This window comes from Pantherophis guttatus, chromosome 3 (genome assembly GCF_059756535.1).
Source record: "Pantherophis guttatus breed Tessera chromosome 3, ASM5975653v1, whole genome shotgun sequence".
Lineage (NCBI taxonomy): Eukaryota > Metazoa > Chordata > Lepidosauria > Squamata > Colubridae > Pantherophis > Pantherophis guttatus.
The window spans coordinates 156,796,817-156,822,494 of NC_142065.1; the positions used below are offsets into that span (position 1 = coordinate 156,796,817).

Consider the following 25,678-nt stretch of genomic DNA (forward strand, 5'->3'; position numbering starts at 1 on the left):
TTTCCAGCTGACAAGCTCAGCCTCTTTAACCACTGTGCCCTCTAATCTAGATAATACAAGGTTATGTAATGTAACCATGTAATGTATGTTCATGGTCTCAGCTATTTTGAAATCATTTCTAAAATAAGTAGGGTTTTTTCACCCTAAACATAGGCCTTAAATAGAATCCATCCATCCATCCATCCATCCATCCATCCATCCATCCATCCTAGAGGTTGGCAAACAATTAAATGATATTTCAGTCCATTTCAATCCAGCTTTAAGACTGATTTAGACATTTAAAAAAGCCTGGTTACCTTCATGGAAAATTTATGACAGAAGATATTATTAGTTTCTCTGCCTGTCATCACATACAATCACATACAAGTGTTGTTTTGAAAAGTATACACAAATAAATTAAAATTTCATCAATTCTGTTCTTCTTTGTCTGTTTTGTTTTGCCTTTTAAGGACTGTGTGCCTGGTATCATTTTTATTTTCCTAGATCTTTAAACTTTGGTTTAGGGCAATTTACTTTTAACAAATTGTTCTAAATCCTATTGTTTAAATTGTTTTATTGGCCGTTCTAATTGTTTTTTATGTAGCTAGTTTGGGGAATTTTGCTTTGATTGAAGAGTATGGTATAACATTAAAATAGATAGATAAATCAATAAAATAATTATCAAACCCATACCATTCTATAAATTATTATGAGTTGCAATCATGGAAAAATACTGCTTTCTTATATAAATGTTAAAAAACCCTAAATTTAGAATGCAAAGTTTCCATTTTATTTAAAAATTAAAACTCATGCTGTGCTGCAGTTGTGTTTGGCAGTTGAATTAGTGGCACCCCAACTGAGTTAAACAGTGCCTTTTTCCTATTAGGATATATATTACCATATCCTTTTGTTTAAAGGTTTAAGAGAAAGCTAGAGGGAAGAAAGTACAACAAAGAAGAAAAAAATAAATATGAAAAAATGAAGTGTAATAAAAGACAGCAAGAGCCAAGATACTGAGAAAACCTGACATCAGCAAAAAAAAAAAAAAAAAGTATGCTAGCTAAAAGTAGAACGGCAAAGTATTTAAATATCTGAAATTTCAATGGCTCAAAAAATTGTGAATCACAGTATCTTCATTCAGACCACAATCACTCCAAAATGGAAGGAGTACAGATATACAGATTCTGTTTGTCCATGCACAAACTGAAACAGGCCGTTAACTGTTTTATTTCAAGTCTGGCTTTACTGGAAATTACCCCTACAGCATTGATGGATCAGACAAATTAAAAAGTGTACTGAAGATCTTGTTTTATAAAGAAAGATTCTCTATGTGGCTTTGTTTTAGAAATCCCTTTGACTTCCACCATGGATTCATTGTGATTACTTGGCAGTGATATTTCCACTTACATGCATGTTTATTGGAAACTGGAGCACTCACTCCATTTTCTTGGGATGGGGGTGGAGATAAAAAAATTCACTTCATGTAAATCTACTCCATCTCAAGCGTTTTTACTGTATGGTTTATTTATTCATTTATAATGTGCTTTCAGTCCTGTATAAAAATCTAAATACCCTACAAATACTGTCCTACTATTTTATTGCAGTGTATCAAGTAAAATTGAAGGACACTGCCGAGAAATGGAAACACATATACTGTAGAATAACATTGGAAAAATAGGCCGCCTGTAAAATTTCAACAGATATAAATCTAAAATTGTTGAATTAGTTAAAAAGTATAGTCCTATTATTTCCAGGTACGGAAAATTATTTTTCCAAGTTCAATGAAACTCATAAACAGTGGGTAGAGAATTTAATCCAACTGGATCAACTATTTATCTACTCTTAAACTTCCTCATGAAACATTATGATACGCCTATCTATACAAAGTATATGGTCAGTTCACAGATCTCATTTGTTTGGAAAGCAGAGACTGTGTTTTCAACAACGCATTTTATTTACAAATATATAAGCTGAATAACTAATATAGGGGCACTAAAGCAACCCAAAATACAAAACCTCTGAGGTGTCGTAGTTAACATGTTGGACTAGGTCTGCAGTGAACAAGCTTCAAATTTATCCTTAGCCATGGATGCTTTCTCTTCGCCAATCTATGCAAAAATATTTTTTTCTGAACTAAAAGGCAGATAGTGATGCAGAAAAGTAAAACTAAAATCCCATTGCTTGCTGACATCATACCATCAGGTTAATGTTACATGTTATGTGGAAAGGACAAAAACAGAAAACAATGCTTCCCTGCCCCATCATCAGCAACCAATTTCTAAAATCATCCTGTCCCTAAAGAGAATTGTATGAATGAATGTTCACCGAGAATGCAAAACAGCTTAGCTGAGAAGAATAAAATTCAAGGCACTACAGTTTTCATTTCGTCTAGATTCTAGAATTCTACCGTGCAATTCATGCTTATCCTATAATATTCTTCCTCTTGAAAGAAAACAAGTTGTCAAAAATTTGAAAGTTTCATGTGTGTAATAATAAAATTCATGAGCCTTGGGAGGTTTGTTACCAAACTGTCATTTTTTATTTGGATCCTTTCAGTATTGCTGCTAACTACATGAGCACAACATGTGCACACAAAGCAAACTCAAAAAGCAATCTTCAAATAAGCATCAGAAGTGGTAATATGTTGTCCTCACTAGAAGATTTACCATAAATCCAAGCTACTTACTTGCCTGTTCAATTGTAATGCACAACTATTAGTAAATATGCTTACCTCTTAATATTGACTATTATGCATTTGCACTATGGACCTATACTTCAAGATAGAGGGCAACTCACCCAACCAGAGGAAGACATGTATGTACATTTGCCAAATCCTTCCTTCTTTAGATTGTCAGTCAAGTTGGGAAAGGGGGAAGAAAGTAGCATTTTTTCCCCTTGAACTTGTGGCCAGAAAAATAAAGTGAAACTTGCCAAAATCAATACCCTGCATCCATAAGCTTTGTCCTCTATAATCCCCACATAAAAACCCCAATTTTGTTTAAAGTTTTATTTGCCTTTCTTAGAAATACCTAACATTTTGTGCACAAATCATTCAAAGCAGTATACGATTAAAAAAAAAATGACAGCATGGTCATAGGATGATCTGTAAGGTAAGACCACATGGATAAACCATGTGAAGACACATCAAAGCCCCAGGCTGCAAAACGCCAGACAATGAGTGCATTATTAGAGGTTTTTGAAACACTTTGCTGCCATTCAGATTAGTAGCTCTAGCCATCTCAGCCCGCTGAGCCTCCAGATGCCAGTACCTGGCCTTGCACTCCTGCAGGTCTTCCCTCTGCTTGGAAAGCCTATACTCCTAGTCCTCAGTGAGGTGCTTCTGCTGAGCCTCCTTCTCAGTCAGATCCAATTTGAACTGAGCCAGCTGTTTTGCCAACTCTTTCTCATGGTGGCTGCTTAGCTCCAGCAACTGCTTCCTGTTGGGGCCCTAAGGAGCCCGGGTGGGCAGGCAAGGAGTAGTGAGTAGAGGCTGGCAAGGCGCCCCTCGACATGAGTGACATCATGTCACTCATGTCCACCCAGTCACATAACCACCTTGCCATGCCCACCCAGCTGATCATTAGGCAGATCATAGTAGTGGTCCGCAGGATTTAAAATTATGAATTTAATGCTCCCTGAGGTCCGAAAGGTTGGTGACCCATGATCTATACCTCAGTCTTGCCTTTGAAAGTAGCTGTGGACCAACCCACTTCAAAGGATTGCTATTTTAAGGATAAAGTGAAAAGAGACTCCCATATAATCCACTTCGAACTCTTAGAAACAATAAATTATATGGATAAAATTAAGATGACATAAGTTTAGGCTTTTATAATTGGATAAGATTACCTTCATTGCAATTGTAAACATATTATGATATAAGCTAATTTTATTCTTTTTCTGTAATTTTTAACTGTTCGTTGTTGTTGTTTTTTTGTTTGTTTGTTTGTTTATTCTTTCTGTGGTTGGACCAGCTCTAGAAAAAAGCTGTTCAGGAAGAGACAGCTTGTAGCTACTCAGATCAGATACTATTTGGATGCAGGACATGAGGACAAAAAGGATGGACATGTTCTCCTTTGGCTGGATCTTTGGTAATATTTCCATGCACAAAAATACATTCTGAATTAAACAATTTCCAGACCATTTTTAACTAACTGCTTAATTCCAAAACGAAGAACAACATCCACAGCAACTGCCCTACTTTAATGATAGACTAAATGCATCCTCCTGGTGCAATCCAATTCTAGGTACAATTTTATTCCTAATGAATTTGTAGCAGAAAACTGTATAGGTCACTCACCTAATTCCTTCACAAGTATGAGAAAGAATACAAAGATATAGCAAGTAAACCTGTTTGCCCAATTTAAGGCTCAGTAAACTAAATGCTTGGATAGGATATCACCAGAAAATACAGGGTTATAGTTTAGTTTGGGAAGTCAGTAAATAAACAATTTCCAGAAGATGAAAGCAAACCACTTCTGTATTGTTGTCAACAGATCTACATGCATATTTATTGGTTTGATTTATTTATTTATTGGTTCAATTTATATGCCACCCTTCTCCGGAGACTCAGGGCGGCTTACAATGTGTTAAGCAATAGCCTTCATACTTTTGTATATACCTGCTTAGTAGGGCTTTTGGGCCCCCCAAGCGGTGTTCTTTTTTATACAAAGTCAGCTTATTGCCCCCACAATCCGGGTCCTCATTTTACCTACCTCGAAAGGATGGAAGGCTGAGTCAACCTTGAGCCTGGTGAGATTTGAACTTGCAGTAATTGCAGGCAGCTGGTGCTACTTAATAGCACTTTAGTCTGCTGCGCCACCAAGGCTCTTTTATATATATATATATATATATATATATATATATATATATATATTGTATATATATACCTATATATACATTATAATGTATGCATATATGTATATATTATATACATATATAATGTATGCATATATGCCAGTTATTAAATACATTCAAATTAATTTTCAGGTAGCTTGCATGCCCCCATGTCATTATTTGTTTTTTAAAATGTTCTAAAAAGCATTGTATCTGTTCAAAGACATCCTTAAAGTGAGTTAAACATCACCCACTTTATTCAAGCAAAATATATATGTTTTTAAAACTCTGTATCAGTCTTTTTTTTAATGTAAATGACCTACAAGAGTACCAGCTTTGATTTTGACCTCCCAGCAAAAGCCATGCTGGCTGAGGAATTCTGGGTATTAAAATCCCGGCATTGGGGTATGCCCAGATTGGGGAATCTAATTTTTTCATAAAGTAGCCTAATAAACTTTCCTTATGTTTATCCTTGTGCAATATGTATCATTAAGATTTAACTATGCATAAAATATACCAAAAGTTAAAGTACAAGACAGTAGTTACATTTGCAACTGGTTTAAAGTAAGAAAAATGCCTCAATCCTGCACTAAAAGCTCGATATTGTTTGTTACTTGAACTATACGGCTACTTGAAACCACAACCATTATTATTATATTTACAGAATGCCAAATTCCTAAGAATTTTAAGCAGTTTATAGGTGCGATACATTAAAAATTATACAATAAAGTATTATATAAAGAAGAGATCTACAAAGTAATCAATACATAGTAAAATAAACTTAACCAAACCAAACTATAAACAAACTGAGATGGAATCAAGGCCCAAATGCCCTCTCTGGACAGTTCTCTTTTAAACTGCTCTCAACTCTTTGAGGTAGGCCAGGTGAGGAAAGAGAAGAACAAGGATTTTGAGAATGTCACTTTACTGATGTGGGGTATAATAACAGACTCTCAAAAGCCTGCCAGAATATTCTTCTACCTCCTAGTATTTAAGCAGAGTTATTTTGAATTTCTCACACTTTCTCCTTTCCTAGGATAAGTTGCCATTTAGTTGCTATTAACAGTTCTTGCACTCCTTCACTAAGGTTACCTTTGTATAACTGTCATTCCAAACAATAGGCACAGCAACTTAAAAGCAGCATTGTTTAGTCTCAGTCCCCCTCACCTCCATGAAGTTTGGCAGTGTTGATAAGTTTCTCCCAAACTGGCCAGGCCAATTCCAATGAGAAGATGACATCCTGTACATAACTAGGTGCCAAACCATGCAGCATTTTGGGGGTTAGTTCCAGCACTTTACGCTTCACCAGGAAGCTTGCTGGCAGCCAGTGCAAGGCCTGGCTAGTACTGGCGTAACATGCTTCTACCAGCAAACCTCAGTCAGCATAAGGGCCACTGCATTCTGAGCCAACTGCAGCTTCAAAGGCAGCCGCATATAGAGCACATTGCAGTAGTCTAAGCATGAGTCACTGCAGCAAGATCTTCCTGCCTCAGAAAATATAAATAATATAATATGTTTTACATAGCTACGGAACGTCACTAAATCACATACATTTACAGCACAAGTACTAGTATCTCTAAAGTAAAACATCTGAATAGATTCCCTCAACTGGAGTGCATAACAAAACATGCAGCATGTTGGATGGTTCTATCACTACATCATGCCAATAAATAAAAGTATGTATGGCTATTTTTTAAAGTACCCAGATTGGGATTATGTAGTGTTTTGGATTCAAAGACAAAAAAGTGCTGAAATACACACACAACAACTGTCAGCAAATTCTTAAACCCAGAATATTTTGTTGCAGCCATAGAATCCCAATCTGCTATAAGAAGTTTCCAGTAGGTATTATGTGAGCATCCCTGTGTACTCCAAAGAATTAATTTTTCCAGAAAAATTGAGTACTGCACAAACCTTAAAGCAAATCTTTACCACTATACAAGCAACTTACATGAGGGAGTAGATAAGATGAATTATACATTTTATAATAAATATTCTTCTGTGCAAAATTACATCCATTTTAATTCAAGATGTAAATCAACATCAAACTCTTAGCTCTTTCCAAGCACTTTTTTTTTTAAAAGTCCTGATTTATATTGGGAAGTCAAAAAATCAGGCTGCATGATATAAATGACAAAGCATTTATACATGTTTCCAGAAAAACCACATAGATATTTCAACCACATAGCTATCAGGCTTCAGTTTTTTTTCCTTAATATTATAATACCCAGTCACTATTGGTGACATCTCATTATTTGGATGTTGAAAATTATTACCATCAATCTCACAGACCATCATCAATTACTACTGCTATCATATTCTTAATAGGAATTATGAAAAACTCATTGAAGAACATCTGCAGATTCTCCGGCTTCAGAAGGCTTTGGTAACATGAAGGAATCTACTGAAACCAATTTGACCTTTTACTCCAGGTACGAAATTGTTCTGGTTGTTCTGCTTCAGCCTACCCCAATCTGAAACTATTAAAATACAGTGCAATGATAGCCAAACCAAAAGGTCTTCTGCAGGGGTGAAAGTCAAAATTTTTCCCTACCGGTTCTGTGGGTGTGGCTTGGTGGGTGTGGCATAGGAAAGATATTGCAAAATCTCTATTCCCACCCCACTCTGGCACCAGACAGAGGTGGTATTTGCCGGTTCTCCGAATTACTGAAAATTTCTGCTACCGGTTCTCCAAAACCTGTTAGAACTTGCTGGACTTCACCCCTGGTCTTCTGGCAAAGGGATTACAGAAGTTGAAGCCCACTATATAGCATCCAAGTTGGAGGAAGTTGCTAAGCAGAAAACTCATCCCAGGGAATATAGAACATCTTGCTGCTTCAAAAGTCTGGGGATATTCTGAACCAGCATTGCTTTGGGCTGTTTTGAAGAGAGCCATCTAGGAAGCAGTGCCCTTAACACAAACACCAATATGTATGTATGTAGGACACCGATACTGTATCTTTCCTTGATCTTTAATTTATTAAGATTTCGTAAGGTTTCACAGTGCCTGCATATCGTTTAGCACTATATTACTGTACCACAATTGGAAGCCATCCAAACTTCTGCAAGGTAAGCCCCAGAGCTCATTCAAATGTTGCCACCAATTTTTAGTGTCAAAAGAGCACGCCTGAGCGTGTTTTAAAAATATTGAAAAAGGGTCTTTATTACAAGCCACAACGCTGCACATTTTTCAATTCATTTGAGAAGTACACATCATCTTTCATCTGGCTCCACTTCTCTTTTTTGAATCCACTCATAAAAAAGACTTTGGCAGAAATTTTGAGAGAATGACAGCCATCTAGCAGGAGTGTGTGTGATCATCCTCTAAGCCATGTTGGCAAGTTTCAGGTGTGTGGACTTCAACTCCCAAAATCTTAAAATTGGCAAGGTCTTAAAACATCTTAAAAGTTGCCAAGATGGAGAAACACTGCTCTAAACTCTTCATTTTTAACTCTTCTCTAGATCCGAGTCTCTAAACTTGGCCACTTTTCAGACTTGTGGACTTCAACTCCCAGAATTCATCATGGCTGGCTGAGGAATTCTGGGAGTTGAAGTCCACAAGCCTTAAAACTGTCGAATGTGGACACCCCTGATGTAAGATAACTCGAATTGCCTAGATTTGTGCCTAGTACATATTTCCAGATATAACGCTAGATAGCAGCACAGAATTGGTGTTTTCTGAGCTTTTTGCTGCTATTTCATGGTCGACTCGATTTTTGCGGTCCGGATTTTTGCAGTCTACCTATAATAGACCTAACGGACAAGGCCGCCTGGGCACAACAAACTTTGTCGCGCAAAGCAGCGTCATGTCTCAGTGAACTACAATTTAAAAACTCTCCAAAAGCTTCTCGGGTGCTTCCCTTCCGCACTTCTGAGGAACAGCCGTCGCGCCTAATACCTGCGCAGTACGACTGACAGAGGCCGTAATGATTCCCTCGCATGCGCACTCGAGAGATGAACTCTTCTCCCCCCCCCCGTTAAAACATGGGCATGAAATCTTGCCGTCTTAGCCAATCGCTATGTGCATTTATATTCCCGCCTTCCTCGCCCAACCACTCAGAAATTGGTTCATCAACCTCGGGTGGCGGCAACGGGTACTGATTGGCCAAAAACTTGTATCTTTTTTTTTTTACCTTCCAGCCCATTAACTGAGAGGAGGAAGGGGTGGGGGGGAAACGACGGCAGCAGAAAGGCCCAAAAAGCCCAACGGAAACGAAAAAGGTCCGGTGAAAGTCTGAGAAAACCATCAGACCCACAGATTGACTCCTATAATAGTGGCAGGAGGAGGCCTTCCTGCAACGCGCGGTAACCGTCAACCGTTGGTCTTTGCTTACCAGAGGGGGGAGCCGTCTTCCTCCGCTTGTGATGATCTTGGTCACAAGTGGCGTGCCGTAGAATCGCCGTCAAACGTCACTGTCGGAACGTCCTACGTAACGTCTCACGACAGGGGTGGGCGGGAAAACCGGAAACGTCGTGACAGTTAACCGCGGTAAGAGCCTCGTGAGGAGGTGCGCGACTTTGTGTGTGTGTTTTTAACGGAACGTTTTAAAGGATAAATAAAGGCCAATAAAGAATTCCATTCCGTTCTAATTCTTATTCTACTCTTACTATTTAATGGTATTTCCAGGCTTCCTCCTGAGCAGGGAATCTGACAGCCGGCTGGCCACTTGTGACTAGTTCTATAAAAAAAAAGGGGGGGGGAGGGGGAAGGGTGTGTGTGTTGGTCTCTAACATTGAGGTGTGTGTTAACACAATGCCAAAGGGGAAAAATAGCAACTCTTAAGAGAAGCCATTGTTGCTGCCCATCAATCTGGGAAGGGTTATAAGGCCATTTCCCAAAAATGGAAAATTCATCACTCTGCAGTGCGGAAGATTATTCACAAGTGAAAAACCTTCATGGCAGTTGTCAATGTCCCAGCAAATTCACCCCAAGGTCAGACTGTGCCATGCTCAGAGAAATGGCAAAAAAAAAAAAAAAAAAAAAAGCTCCAGAGTTGCACCTCAGACTTTAGTTAGTGTGTTATATGTATGAGTCTCTGACAGCACAATTAGAAAAAAGTCTGAACTGGCTATGGTTTGTTTTGAAGGGTTGTCAAGAGAAAGCCCTTTTCTCTCTCTCTCTCAAAAAAAAAAAGAACGTTTATTAGGCTACTTTATGAAAAAATTAGATTCCTCAATCTGGGCATACCCCAGATTTATGTTTATCCTTGTGCAATATGTATCATTAAGATTTAACCATGTATAAAATATACCCAAAGTTAACGTACAAGACAGTAGTAAACATTTGCAACTGGTTTAAAGTAAGAAAAATGCCTCAGTCCTGCACTAAAAGCTTGATATTGTTTGTTACTTGAACTATACGCCTACTTGAAACCACAACCATTATTATTATATTTACAGAATGCCAAATTCCTAAGAATTTTAAGCAATTTATAGGTGCGATACATTAAAAATTATACAATAAAGTATTATACAAAGAAGAGGCCTACAAAGTAATTAATACAGAGTAAAATAAACTTAACCAAACCAAACTATAAACAAACCGAAATGGAATCAAGGCCCAAATGCCCTCTCTGCACAGTTCTCTTTTAAGCAGACTTGTGGCCCTCTTCTCTCTCTCAAAAAAAAAAAAAAAGAACGTGGCAGTGGGGCTTAGGCTTGTGAAGTTACATCCGAACAAATCATAAGACTTCTGGGACACAGACGAGACCAAAATGGAGATACATGGCCGTAAACCGCAGTGCCACGTTTGCCAAAAACCAAACCCAGCATATTGGCACAAATATACCCAACTGCCAAGCGCAATGATGGAGCGATGATGATGATTTGGCCTTGTTATGCAGCCACAGGACCTGGACACTTGACAATCATTGAGTCAACCGTGAACAACTCTGCATACCAAAATATACTAGAATGAAATGTGAGACCATCTGTCGGACAGCTAAAGTTTGGTCGACATTGGGTCATGCAACAGGATATTGATCTCAAGCATATCAGCAAATCTACAACAGAATGGCTGAAAAAGAAAGGAATCGAGGTGTTGCAGTGGCCCAGGTAAAATCCAGACGTCAACCCGATTGAAATGCTGTGGCGGGACAAACGCCCACCAACCTCAATGTTGTAAAACATTGTTATAAAAAAGAGGGGCAAAATTCCTCCACAATGATGTCAGAGACTGATAAAGTACAACGGAAAACAATTACTTCAAATTATTGCTGCTAAAAGTGGTTCTAGAAACTATTGAATCAAGGTGTGCTTAATTTTTCGCACACGGCTTCTTCCATTTTGGCTTTCTTTTTTGTAAAATATGTGATGACATGGTTTAATATGTCATCAGTTGTTCATCTAAGGTTGTATTTATCTACTTTTAAGAACTGCTAAGGACCAGATGATTTTTACTATGTCCTGATATGTAAAACCATAGAACTCAAAGAGGCTGTACTTTCCTTTTCACATGACTGTATCTCAATTCAGTCTATTTATTTAAATTAGCTAATAGCAAAGTTAATAGCAAATATCAGCTTAATTTAGAAGTTAATACCATGTAATAGCATGAGGCATTCTAGCAGGCTAGCACTGTGTATGTTTTTCAAACATTACTATGTGGTTAAGTTTGGTATCTCATCAGTGAGAAAAAACTATCTTTCATATACAGATTCTCTGATACAATAGATACAGCAACTGATTGTGCTACACAATTTAGGTGGGAATATGGATAAATAAATGTTCTCATAGGATATTTATTCACTAATAATGTAAAGATAACTTGCTATTTAATTCATTTATGAGCTGAAATTATTAGTTTATTCTGTGTTGCATTGAAAGCATGCTTCTTGTATACAGGTAGGCCTTGACTTACAACTATTTATTTAATGACCGTTTGAAATTAAAACAGCACTTTAAAAAGTATCTTACAACTTTTTCACACTTATAATCATTGTAGCATCCCCATGGTCATGTGTTCAAAATTCAGATTCTTGGCAACTGGAATGTATTTATGACGGTTGTAATATCTTGGGGCCATATGATCGCCTTTAGCAACCTGACAAAGTCAATGGGGAAGCGAGATTCACTTAATAACTTTGTTACTAACTTAACAACTGCAGTGATACACTTAACAACTGTGGCAAGAAAGGTCTTAAAGAGGGGCAAAAGTCACTTAACTGTCTTGCTTAGCAATGAAAAATTTGGGCTCAATTGTGATCATAAGTCAAGAACTACCTGTATATCTATAACCTAATATAACTTTAATATGCTATATGTCCATTTGTTTATAACAGTCTTAGCAAGGGGTTGATTTTTATTATCCTCATGGGGAGACCAGTATTACATGTTCTTGTTCCATTGCTATCTCATTACCTAGGGGGGAAAACAGCATTTTCTGCTGAAAGTACAGTTCTTGGTCAATAAAAAAGATTAATTAATTAATTCTCTACTTCTGGAACCAAGCAACAAAACTGTAATGCAAAAGAAAGAATTTAAAAAGTAACTATAGAAATACTGGTTCTAATAAAAAAAAATATAGGATTAAGAAAAGATTCTGTAAAACCTCGTGTAGCCAGTAGAGGGTGCACAACGGACATAGATAACTTTCATTAGTGTTTATTTAAGCACCTGGGATTGCTTTTCTTTTTTCATGTTTGTATATTTAGCCCCTTTGGGCTACATTTTTAAATTAGATTGATTCATTTATCATTTAGGCTTATGAAGGATTATGTCTTCAGCATTCAAATGTTACAATTATCTTTAGCCATTCTACAATATAGTATTAGAATACCAACCCAGTAGTGATAGATTCCACTATAAAGATTGCCATATAAATGGCCTCTTCACTGTTTTATTTAACAGGTGGACATCTGTGAAGATACTGGATATGTTTCTGTGTTATAGCTATGTTGCCCATGAAGTCTCTTTTATATATTCAACTGAATTCATGTTTTGAGTTTCTGAACATTGAAATTGTGTATTCAAGGGGGAAAACCATTCCAGCAAGTCAAGATGGATGGGCTAGAAATGCTGCAGGACCTGGTAGCTTTTAATGAGGGATGTTCAAAAATAGGTCCCCATCCCCTTGATATTTGAAAATATTCCATTTATTTAACCAATTAATACACCTGCATTGTGGTATGAACCTAAACTACTGATGTTAAATCCATTAAGCTCTATATATCAAATCAAACAACATAATAGGATGGTCTTGAATAAAACACATTCCCAATAGCAGGTACCAAATAATATAACCATACATCTATCACATTTTTTATAAGGAAATTTGAAGGACACCTAAAGATTGTATATTTTGCTGCAAGTTAAGTTCCAGCTTTTTCTTATCATTATGTACAGTATAAGTAAAAATATTCCATTGAATTGTGCGGAAAAATTGCACTGTACATGGAGTACAAAAACTGTTTGAATATATTGTTGAAATAACAATGAAGTTTTGAAAACCTGTTATGGTTATTTAAAAGTAACTTATACGTTATAAAACCTGTTACACAACTTGGCTCTGCCAGTTGGGGTGTGTGCTCAGAGGGAGACACTTGAGGCTGGAAGTGGTTGATGCAGTGATAGAGAAGACGCCACCCCAGTCCTTGGTTTTTTATTTTTAATTCTTGTAATTTCAATTGTTCTTACATTTATGATTGTTTTTATATTTCTACTTTTATTGCATTGTAAGTTGCCTAGAGTCAGCTGGGCTAGATGGCAAGATGGGCGGCATATAAATTTAATACATACATGTTAATTTTGGTTTCTGAAAGAGGCATTTTTGCATGTATGAAAACATGTCAACAGGAATATGTGTAGCTTGTATTTTCATGTAATATTCTTTATTAATTCTTCCTGAATTAAAAAAAATCGCCTCAAAACAGTATATATTTAAAATAATAAACATCCATATTCTTGCTTAGTGAGATTCACAAGAGCTTGTTGATAAAATATGAAATATCAGGTGGACAAGATAGATTTTGGAGGTTCATTTTATTATTATACAGTATATACTGTATACGTACTTCTAAGAAGCTGAAGAAAAAACTATATACTGAAGAATGGGTCCATCCAGGATAAATTGAACCCAATTTGGAGGGTATTTTGGCATTTATATTCTTGGCTTATCTGCAAGTATATACAGTATCCTACTTGTAACTTATTTAAGCTAATGTGCATCTCCCTCTATGATTATTACTACATTTCCAGAGAAGTATACCCAAGTGACTCTATTCTAAGAGAGAATAAAGAGAAGATTGAACTTTTCCTCCCAGACCTCTTTCCAAATAAGAAAAAAAAAACGTGTTGTAAAGCAGCTCAGAGGTTCAAACTTGTTTTAACACAGCCTCAGTGCCACCCTCTGAGCTTCAAAGAACAAATAAATATTTGGTAACAATTCCGATGTTTTTGTTACAGAATAAATGCCTTTATTTTTAAAGGGAAAGGAAATTTCAAACAAGGAATAAAATCAATACAGTAAAGAAGAACACAAAACATCAGCCATCTGGTTCAGGGACAGCTTTTCCTGCTGCACATCAGTGTTGCGTTTCTTATGGTTTTAGCTATTGCACAATAAGAAAAGTCCTCTGGAAACAACCCTCTAGTTCTAAGAATACGAGTAGGAGCATGTTCTATCTGTTTTAAGCATGTCTCATACTGTACGTCTTTGACAATTGCATCTAAGAAGATAAAAGAGCATCTCAGCATAGCTTCAGAACCAAACAGTAGAAGAATCCCCTCTTCTCGCCATTGGAAGCTGAGTCAACGGTTCAGAAAAATGATGTTCTCTGTCCAAGTCATTTATCTTCTTGTTTATTTCAGCTTCTCTTGTTTGTTTAGCTGTCCAAACATTGTTAATTATAAACCATTTGATTTACATTCACCAACCTCGTTTCCAAATAGATACTGGGTGATACAGTACTGTTTGGCTCTTATTTTTCTTATTTTGCCCTTCCAGCAAAGGGACCAGATAATCATTTGACATTAATTGAATTTATTTATTTATTAATTAAATTTCTATACCGCCCTTCTCCAAAAAGGACTCAGGGCGGTGCACAGCCAAAGTAAAAACAGAGCATACAAAATTTAAAAACAATGTTAAAATAATTAAATATTCTGGCCGTAAATTAAAACAACCCAATTTAAAATCAATTTAAAATTAAACTCACGCCAGCCCAGGAATACAGGAAGTCCTCAACTTCTGACCACAATTGAGCCCAAAATTTCTGTTATTAAGTGAATTTTGCCTCATTTTAGGACCTTTCTTACCACAATTGTTAAGTGAATCACTGCAGTTGATAAATTAGTAATCCAGTTGTTAAGTGAATCTGACTTCCCTATTGACTTTGCTTGTCAAAAGGTTGCAAAAGGGGATCACATGACTTTGAGACAGCAGTGGTCAGAACTTTGAACCAGTTGCCAAGCATCTGAATTTTGAATACATGATCATGGGATGCTACAAAGATTGTAACTGTGAAAAATGGTCATAGGTCACTTTTTTCAGTGCCATTGTAACTTTTAATGGTCACTAAATGAACTGTTGTAAGTCGAGGACTAGCTGTATGAGAATCTCCTTTATAACTGTAAAAGAGAAAGTTGAAGAATAATTGCTATCAGGGTGAATAACACTGTGCTAGATAGGCAGTTAGTTTAAACTAAAATAGGATGTAGGTTTTTATATACCAGTGGTGAATAACCTACAGCATCATCTTTTTTAAAAAACCAATTTATTAGTTTATAATATAGCATACAAGGGGAAAAGCAAAGGAGGGAAAAAAAGGCATTTGACTTCCGACTCCCTTTGGTGCGGTAGAATAAGGCACTAACATTAAACCTGAACTTTTTACTTTTACATAATAGTATAAACTACCCATTTCTATAACAACAAGTCTATCTAATCAGTAAAACCCAAAATCAAATTTTCATTTTTTTCCCACCTCGAGCACAAAGACCACAAGCAGTTTCCAAGTAGAAATAAAAGTGTGTGTGTGTGTGTGTGTGTGTGTGTGTGTATATATATGTGATACATCACAATCCGGCCATTGACATGATCGAGTTTGACACCCCTGACCTACAGCATCATCTGTATGAAAACTGCAGAAAACCTGCATACAATTTCTCGCCATACTGAAGTAAAAGCTCATTAAAAACTACCATAAACACCCTCAAATATGCACAATCCAGATAAAGAAAAGATAATCTTATCGAATACTTCAAATAAAATGAAATTCTGAATTCTAGATATGTTCTATAGGTCCATTCATTGCATTACTCCCCAACCACTGGAGTTTTGAAAAATGATGTGTAGCCTCAGCCTCCAAAGCTACCCAGTTGGAGTAGCTTACACATGGTGCTTCTTCCTCCTGCCTTTCCCACTGGTCATCAGATGGTTTGCTCTGTGCTTCATGGCTACAAGCTGAGCAGTTGTTACTTGTTGACTTGAGGTCTCAACTCTGGCTCAGACCTGGCTCTCATCTGTGCCTGCAAGCTAACATTCTTATGGCTCCTATTCTAAATAAACAGATCAGATAGTTAAAACTTGCTGGTGGAGACAGTATTTCACTCTGAAAATAACTCCTACTTCCCTCCTACTCCATGTAAAACCAATAACTGACATCACAAAAACATCAATCCTTGAATAGAGGTGGATTCCTTTTAAATAGCGGTCACAAGTGTTCTGAGAGCAAGACATGTGGAATGTGCAAATTATGACAAGTGGGCAATTAAAAAAAAAAACAACCCTGTAATTTTGCCCCAGGAATATATGATGTGAGATTGTGTGCTACATAAAGCTATATTTTTCATGAGGAATTTAAATCTAATTGGGCTGTTCACGAGCCTTGCAATTATGAATATTCTAGAATAAGAAAAACTTTTGGCTTCCTTTAGTGCTCATCAGAAAAAGCCACAAGCAAATTCTCACATATTGTTTTTAATTGTTTTTAGGTTTAGTAGTCTTGTGTTTAGTGTCAAAGTAGCTGATCCTGTTAAAATGCTGCCAGCAATTACTGTTTTGGTTATGTGGTGCTTCATGAGATTTCTGGAAGCACCAAATCGCTGCCTTACACAGCTTGTCTTTCAAAGTGGAGGATTTGAGGAAGTTTGTTTCATAGTAGAAAAGGGTCCTCACAGAAGACCTGCATGTGATTCTGTCGATATAATGTATGCAGGTAGTACTTGATTTACGACCAGAACTGGAATCAGAATCTCAGTCATTGAATGAAGTGGCCATTAAGTGAGATGCCCAGATGACAGTTTCGTTCAATGGCTGCAATCCCAGCATTCCCAGGTTTTTAAATGGACAGTGTGAAAGAGCTACCTGCCGAGTTTAGCTCCCTTCCATAAGCCTGGATCTTTGGGAGCTGTGCTCCATTTATTTTCAGTGCTCAATTTATGTTCTGTGCGCAACTTATTTTCCAAAGCACCAGAAGACAAGATGAGAAACAGTGCATGGAAATTAATCAAGGAGAGAAGCAACCTGGAATTAAGGAGAAATTTCCTAACAGTGAGAACAATTAACCAGCGGAACAGCTTGCTTTCAGAAGTTGTGGGTGCTTCATCACTGGAAGTTTTAAAGAAGAGACTGGACAGCCACTTGTCTGAAATGGTACAGGGTCTCCTGAGCAGGGGGTTGAACGAGCAGACCTCCAAGGTGCCTTCCAGATCTATTCTGATTGATTTCTGCACCCCACCAAAGGAGCTGATCTTCCCTTGGCAGGCGCTATTCCAGCCAGCCCCCAGAAATGAAATTGAGTCCTCGCAACAGGCAACAGCAGCTTGCAACGTTTTCTGCTGGCTTCCCCATTGAATTTCTAACGTAGATGGCAGAGAAGATTGCAAATGGTGATCATGTGACAACTGATCGTAAGGGCAGATCACAATCATACGATTATGGGGCAATGGCTATAAATGCTTTATGGGCCATAAAGTACTATTTCCAAGGCAGTCATATTTCCAAGCTATCATTGAACAAAAGGGGCATAGGTCAAGGGCTACCTCTATTTTTGATTAGTTTCCTGCATTCCATTTTCAAAATGAAAACTCCAAATACTGTATATTTCATTTTGTACTAGTCAACAGTTAATATTCTAACTACTAAAACCCCAAAGAACAAATAGTGCCAACGAACTCTTGCAAATACTATAGAACATTTTTTTCCTAATCTGATGTATCTAGATGTGTTTCAGTTCATATATATCTGATGGATATTGTTTGGGGACTATTCAAAAAGAAGGTACCCCACAAAGGAACTGAATAAAATCTGAAGGAAAGAGACAGTATTATACCATAAAACACATGTACAGAATAACTGCTGAAACAAATAATTAAAATTACTTTCATCTTTAATTTTGTAAATACTTTACAAAAATGTGTGTTTTAAAACTAAACATAAATTAGCAATAGACAATTCCTTTTTGACAGTAAATATCAAAATATATTATCTCTTTATTTAGACAAAAGCAAAACTGCTTTTTATTTAGACAAAAGCAAAATATACTAATTCCATCTTTTTATCCCAAGAACTTGGGAACTGCAAGCCACTGGCTATTTTTCAGTCACTTACATACCCATAATTATTGTAAATTAAAACCCCAAAATATAATAAACATCCCAGGCAAATGAGAAATTATTTTAAAACATAACTATCTCAGTGGTGCCTGGATCTCTTTGGTCCAAATGTTGAGATCAGTTTCCAATCTCTATCAGACTATCAGAATTTGCATAGGTCTTCTAAAATAAAAATAAAAATTATATTGTCACTGTTGATTGGTCCTTTTTTTTACAATTATAGCATCTATTAGTTTTTTATAAACATGTAAGTTTTGTAAAGATAACTGAAAAGTATATAATATCAGGTTTTTTAAAGAAAAATAGCATTCCTTTTTTAGCAAGCAACAAAATAAAAATATGACAAAAGAAAACTGCATGCATGTATATTGCAGAAGCACAAAATGATTTTGTATGCTGAAAAAGTTTTAAAATGAAATCCAGAAAAATTTAAAATGAAATCCAGAAAAAGATCAGATCAGCTCTCTTACATAATGGAATTCTCAATTAGTTCAGATGTTTGCATACCATTTTGTAACATTCAACTTGCCTTATTAAAGATATTGCTCAGGTGTGAGGCTTTTTGGTTTACCTTTTTTAAAACAAAATCAATGTTATAGTGACTTTTCAAAGCTACTCCAAAGTTCTTAAAATGGCTTATCATTGTATTCATGACGCAAGCCACTAAGGCACTTCCAGATTGAAAGGATTAGCCAATGACAGTTTGTGATTAGCCTTGCCTGGGAGAGGCCCAGTTAGGGGGTCCTTTCAAGTCACCCCACCATACAGCAGCACTTGGGTCTCGAACACGGGCTTGCTGATCATCAACCAGTGGTGGGATTCAAATTTTTTACTACCAGTTCTGTGGGCATGGCTTGGTGGGCGTGGCATGGTGGATGTGGCAGGGGAAGGACACTGTAAAATCTCCATTCCCTCCCCACTCCAGGGGAAGGTTACTGCAAAATCCCCATTTCCTCCTGATCAGCTGGGACTCAGGAGGCAGAGAATAGATGGGGGTGGAGCCAGTCAGAGGTGGTATTTGCCGGTTCTCTGAACTACTCAAAATTTCTGCTACCAGTTCTCCAGAATACCACCTCTGAATACCACCTCTGTCATCAACCCAGCATCCTAACCATGTGAGCACTGCTCTCATAAAATGGCTTAGTGTCTACCATAAGCAACAAAGCCATTTCACTGGTATTGTTGACATAACGTTTGGTACAGTTCACTCAACACAATATTGTGACAGAATTAAAATCTATAGGTAGCAATACTGATTAGAAAATAATTGAGCTCAAACTAAAAATAAATGCAAAGGATATAATCTAATAGGCTATTGTACTTGAAAATACTTGTACTCTCCACATGGGAGATAAATGTGCTAGCAAAACAGTAGTCTGAATATTGAATAATATTGATAATATTTATATGCACTATGATTTAGCCTTCCCATGGTGCTAAATTTGTAAGTGTTTTTAAAAATACAAATAGAGAATTGAGTATCAGAATACTGGGGCACAACATGGTCACCGAACTAGCTGTTTCATCTGCTAGAATTTTTGTGATCACATTCCCAATATTATTTGCCATTTTTAATTTTTTAACAATTGCTGCTGATTTTTCAACCATCTTGCCACAAATTTGGGTGGATGCTTACGGATTGCACAAGGCACCATATACAGCTTGCAAGGTGCCCATTCCTGGGTTTATATGAACTCATCCACTGGCTCGTTCAACAAATAATATAGTGTGTGAATTCAGCCTTTCTCTTACTGAAATACATACATTTAAAGGGCAAAAAGCAAATGAGAAAGAAATATTTAGCTACCTATCTTAAGAATTTTTAAGTCTGAAAATATATTTCTGGAAGAATTCATACAGCATCACCATACGCATTTGGAACTGCAGCCATGCATAAGACATAAATGAAAATAATAAGACTGTAGTTTTATGGACCATCATCACTGTTTCCAGTTGGAAGCCTGAAGTTTTGAAATCTCCAGTAAAAAGGAGGCAAACATCTTGGTTCCATTGATATAGTTAAATCTGATCAGGAAAGGAAGGAAAGAAAGAAAAACAATTGTCAAGCAATCTAAAAGTTAAAGGTGCTTTGTTACTTTGAAGTTCTAAACAGTTGGGCTGTAGGCTGAGTTTGATGTATGATATTTTGTTTAGCACATAATAGCTTTTGGCTTAATATTATGTCTCAAAGAAATTACAATCATTCATTCAACAAATCATAGTTAAAAAATACTGGGTTAACACAAAATATGAATCAGGTTTATATAACCTAAGACCTCTATAAACTATGAAATGAGACAGGTTCTAATGCATGCAAAAAATGGAGAACAGAGAAATGATGATCACCTTCCATAATCATCCCTACCATTGATCAAACTATAAATGAGGAAATGGAGCATATTCCTTTATGCTAACATATGAAATTAATTTAAATGTTGAACCTGCTTATTTTCTCTTTCTGGGAATGTTCCCCATCATCCATTGCACCAATTGGAAGCATCATCACACTCTTCCTTGTTATATTCTGGAACACCCTGGCAATTGGAATTGTTGATCCATCCCGGATCATATCTGGATCCTGATTAAACACTAAAACATAGAAAAAGAGAAAATATATTCTTAATATAATTTTTTTTGTGATGTCAAAATGTAAAAATAAAACAAGATATAATTACTGGTAAAGTGTATGTTGCTAAACATCCAAAGATGCTTAAGTATGAGTCATTGGTTAGAATGCAGTACTGCAGGCTAATTCTGCTGACCGCCGGCTGCAGCAGTTTGGCAGTTCGGTTCTCACCGGCTCAAAGTTGACTCAGTCTTCCATCCTTCTGAGGTGGATAAAATGAGGACCCAGATTTTGAAGGGCAATATGCTGACTCTGTAAGCCGCTTAGAGAGGGCCGTAAAGCACTGCAAAGCGGTATATAAGTTTAAGTGCTATTGCTATTCCATAGAAACTAATTGAGCAATTCCAATGTTCCCTGCTGTGCTTAAGTTTGAAAAGACATGGGAAAAAGTTTGAATGGTTACTTTTTATCCCCTGTCCTGCTTGACCTCTATCATGATCTGTTTTTGAAATCCCTTCAAAAGTGCTTATGATGCAACATACAGATGTGGTATTTGAAACATAGAATAAAAGTATTGTTGGTAACTGAACCAACAGTTCAGTTTCTGTATCTGACAATCTTCTATTTCCAGTTCTCTAGAACTTTAAATGCACAAGTATAATATAACTGATTAGTCTTTGCTGATTGTCCTTATAAAGACGGTGAAAAGCCACATGCAAAACATAAACTGCCATGCCTAAAACAGTACAAACCTTTCCTGATTGCATTTTTAGCAGCTATATACTGAGGATCATTAATATTAGCAATCCAGGGCACTGCACCCATTAGCATAGACACCGTTAATTTATTTGGACTTCTTCGATTAGAGAATACATCTTCTAAATGTTTTTTCACCTAAAAAAAGAAATAAATTATTTTCAGGGTTGTTGGTTTTTTAAATGGTCTTCTAAAATGTTACTTCTATTGTGTATAGCTCAAAACAGAAAACCTCTAACTGAATGAGTGAGCTGGCTATCAAATTGATGGGAGGAGAAGTATCAACCAAATCAAGATGATAGTCACAACTCTCCAATCACAGGACATAAAAAGAGATTGAGTTTGATTATCATCACCATCCACTGATGGTCCTGCCACAGTAACCCTCCATGCCTCATCTTCAATTTCCAGCTGAGATGTCTGCTGTTCTTTAATTTTCTTCAAGTTAGAGCCTCTTCTCAATCTTCAGTCTGTGCCAGTGCCAGGATTCTTCACACTCGGAATCTGGGCTGCAAGCAGTTTAGTTCCCTCCACTGACTACAACTGAACAATCTGAATGAGAGAGAGCTATGATTTGGGCAAGAGATGCGTCCCTTCATGATCAAACAATATTAGGATCTGAATTTTGCACCTATACCAAATCGCTTCACATCATTCTTGTTACACATAGAGTGGACTCTGAAAAGCTATTAAAAATTGGCAAGCCATTTAAAAAAGCCTTTCTTGAAAGACAACAGTTCCAGCTGGTTGATTGGGTGGTTTCTCCCCTAATTCTGACTCAAGGAAGCATAATAACCTAGCAATGCTAAGTAGGCAACCAAAAACAACCAGGCATGCAGTTGAATTTCCACCTATTTGATCTAAGAAGTCAGTTTTCCATCAGTCTTCTTGGCCCGTTAACACCAAACTGTTCAGAGCTATACTGTACTATAGTACAGTGATGGCTAACCTTTTCTGGACCGAGTGTCTAAAGCGCACACGTGCGTGCTCAAATGTGCTTGTGTGCGCCCAAACCCCAAAATGCAATATGCACATGTCACCCGCACATGCGCCCAGTCCCCGTGCATATGTTGCCACATGTGCCCCGTGCATGCGTGCGTGCCGCCACATATGCCCCACCCCATCCCGCATGCACGTGAGCCCCCCCATGTGCCTCACCCCCCACTCATGTGCGGCAGAGACCTGAAGACCAGCTGGCCGGTGGGAGGCATGCGTGCGTGTGCAGAGGAGCTGAATTGGAGTGACAGTTCGCATGCCATCAGAGAGAACACTGCGTGCCACCTCTGGCCCATATGCCATAGGTTCACCATCACGGCTATAGTACATGAGATTATAGTTATACTATTTCAACTCATGTTATACTATAACATGAGATGGAATAACCCAATAAGATGACAGAGCCCTGATCTCAAGATCTCTTACACATAATTCAATGTTTTGCGTAGCTGCTCATTTTTCATCTCATTATGAAAAAGAAGCTTGGTACCAAAACTGTGTCAGACTAAACCATTCAGAATTATGCTGAAGATCAATAACAAATCATCTCAGATACGTTGGAAGTCATAAGACTTCAAGAAAATATTACCTGGTGTTCCACTTTAGACAAATCCATATGAGGGACTTGCCGGATTGAAAACTTTCCTATGACTTTTGATGGTATAACCGTTTTGATACCTGGTTCGTAAAAAGCTCCCTCTATCCCATGAATAGAGAGAGATGGCAGGCGCCACATATGTGAGAGTATTTTCTCCTTAAAAAGAGAATAAACAAAGCGAAATAGAAAACTTTAGCCAGAGTGTATTCAGTAAAGTTACAGTAGTGAGCAATGATATCTCTTTTAGGATATTTTTAAATATTACTCCAATTACACTGCTTTTTCAGTGACTGCTCACACCTAACTAAAATCAAGTTTAATAGCCAATCATAAATAGTTGACAATATTAAGCATACCTTAATTATCTAACATAGATTAGACTAGGAAAGCAAAATTACTGATGTTAATGCTATGTTTATTATAAAGTTATAGGAATAGAATCCTGCATGTTTGAATGTGCTTCCCTTGTCCCTCCCTTGATCTCTGGAGAACTAGGAATGGTCAGTTCTCAAGGGAGAAATAAACTGAAGATGGCTTCCCTAAAAACAGAACCAACAACAACAGCGGAATGAAGAGCCAGCAAATAGACAGGGCTCTTTATGAGCTATGGTGGTGCAGTGGTTAGAATGCAGTACTGCAGGCTGCTTCTGCGGACTACCGGCTGCCAGCAGTTTGGCAGTTCGATTCTCAACAGCTCAAGGTTGACTCAGCCTTCCATCCTTCCAAGGTCGGTAAAGTAAGGACCCAGATTTTGGGGGGCAATATGCTGACTCTATAAACCACTTAGAGAGGGCTGTAAAACACTGTCTGTATAAGTCTAAGTGCGATTGCTATTGCTATTTATAGTTCCTCTCCAGGCAAGGAAAGACTTGAGCTCATCCACAAGTGACCCAAGAAGACCGCAAGACAGTGATGTCCAGCAAGGTTAATGCTCTGGGAGACAACGGAATGGCTATCTTGTTCAAACCAGAGTCAACATCTTTAAAAGGACACTGGGCTGACAGAGAGGCAAGATAGGTGTCTGCAAAGGGGCATAATGTCATGGAACGTAGCTTTATCAGAACTCATGAATGGATGAACAGTACTTCCACTCAGCATTGGAGCAAGGCCATCCAATGTAAATCTTAGGTTTGAAGGAAAAAATTAGGATGGAAAATAGTAAATAGCATCTATGATAATTATAATGAAGAACCAGATCTATTGCGATTAAACTGTCTGACTATTACCAGTAATAATAATTCATTGCCACACTTTTATCAAGGTATTAAATACTCAGTTCAAAATAAAAATGAACACAAATTACTCAAACAGCTTAAACGGGGAAAAACAGGGAAACACTAACATTATGTTGATAAAACACATTAATATACAGGGGCACAGCCACAAATTTGAGCTTCATTTTCTGTTAAATTGTTTTTCTTCAGACTTTTCTTAAAGACAACATTACTGGGTCTTTCTAATTTATTTATTCCCTTTTGCCTGCCTGCCTTTCCTTTCCTACCCAGTGCTTCCAAGGGGACAATTCCTAATAAAACTAATAAAAAGATGTGCATCTATTCTCTTTCCTTGCCTTTGTGAAAATAGAGGACAGACTCTATAATAGGAAATATGATATACATAGTCTTGCCCTGTGAATGGGGAGTTTTGTAACAATGCCTTATCATTGAAAGGACCATACCTTGGTATCATAAAGGAATTCCTTTACTCCAAGATTTGATTTATGTTCTTCCACATCAAATTCTATCAACTCATACTGCTTTTTCTCCTCATCTGTAAATGGGGCTACATCATCATATATTCCAGGGATCAGAATAAGTCCAGATGAATTCACGAGACTGTCTATAGAATCAAAATTTATTTATTTATTTATTTGTATCCTGTCTTTATTATTTTTACAAATAACCCAAGGTGGCAACATATCCAACACACCTTCCTCCTGCTATTTTCCAAACAACAACAACCAAAACAAATTGTAATAATTATTTTATCATATTAGCATTTAATGTTTAATGAAATTTAACTAAAATATTGCCTGGCTCTAATCTGTTAAAGGAGAGAGGAAACTAAAAATGTAGATACTATTATGCTAAAATAGATTGCAGACAGAAAGTAAAGGAGGGCCATTTTAAAATAGAAAGTAATGTATTCTGGCAGGTTTACTTCTGCCTTACAAATTGATTTAAACAAAACCAATTTATATTTTGTGTAATTTAAATCTATGTATCGATTAATCTTTATACAAATTATACCAGCCAATATAACATCAGGTTGACTCATGTCATGTTCTGATTAGCATTCCACTTCTATGTTTTAGCCTTGCAGTTAAGATCTCCTTAAATATCACAACAACATTTGGCATTAGTGGGAAGCCTTTTACAAGTTTATCATCCTTTCAT

At 37.0% G+C, this 25,678-nt stretch overlaps 2 protein-coding genes across 6 annotated transcripts in view; both read right to left on the reverse strand.

Annotated features, from left to right (window-relative positions):
• The window catches only part of ZNF407 (zinc finger protein 407), a 351,765-nt gene extending 341,967 nt beyond the window's left edge, over positions 1-9,798 (reverse strand). Inside the window, exon 1 of the mRNA XM_034429342.2 lies at positions 9,147-9,798. The gene's annotated coding sequence lies outside the window, so the exon portion shown is untranslated. The remainder of the gene's footprint in view (positions 1-9,146) is intronic.
• An 8,324-nt stretch (positions 9,799-18,122) lies between these two features.
• Positions 18,123-25,678, reverse strand: part of CNDP1 (carnosine dipeptidase 1) — a 30,838-nt gene continuing 23,282 nt past the window's right edge. For all 5 annotated transcript variants that reach the window (XM_034429349.3, XM_034429350.3, XM_034429345.3 and 2 more), the window contains 5 exons: positions 24,961-25,121; positions 23,274-23,438; positions 21,685-21,826; positions 20,808-20,955; positions 18,123-20,391 (listed from right to left, as the gene is read on the reverse strand). In XM_034429349.3, coding sequence (XP_034285240.1) covers positions 20,307-20,391; positions 20,808-20,955; positions 21,685-21,826; positions 23,274-23,438; positions 24,961-25,121 — 701 coding nt within the window. In that variant the 3' untranslated portion in view covers positions 18,123-20,306. The remainder of the gene's footprint in view (positions 20,392-20,807; positions 20,956-21,684; positions 21,827-23,273; positions 23,439-24,960; positions 25,122-25,678) is intronic.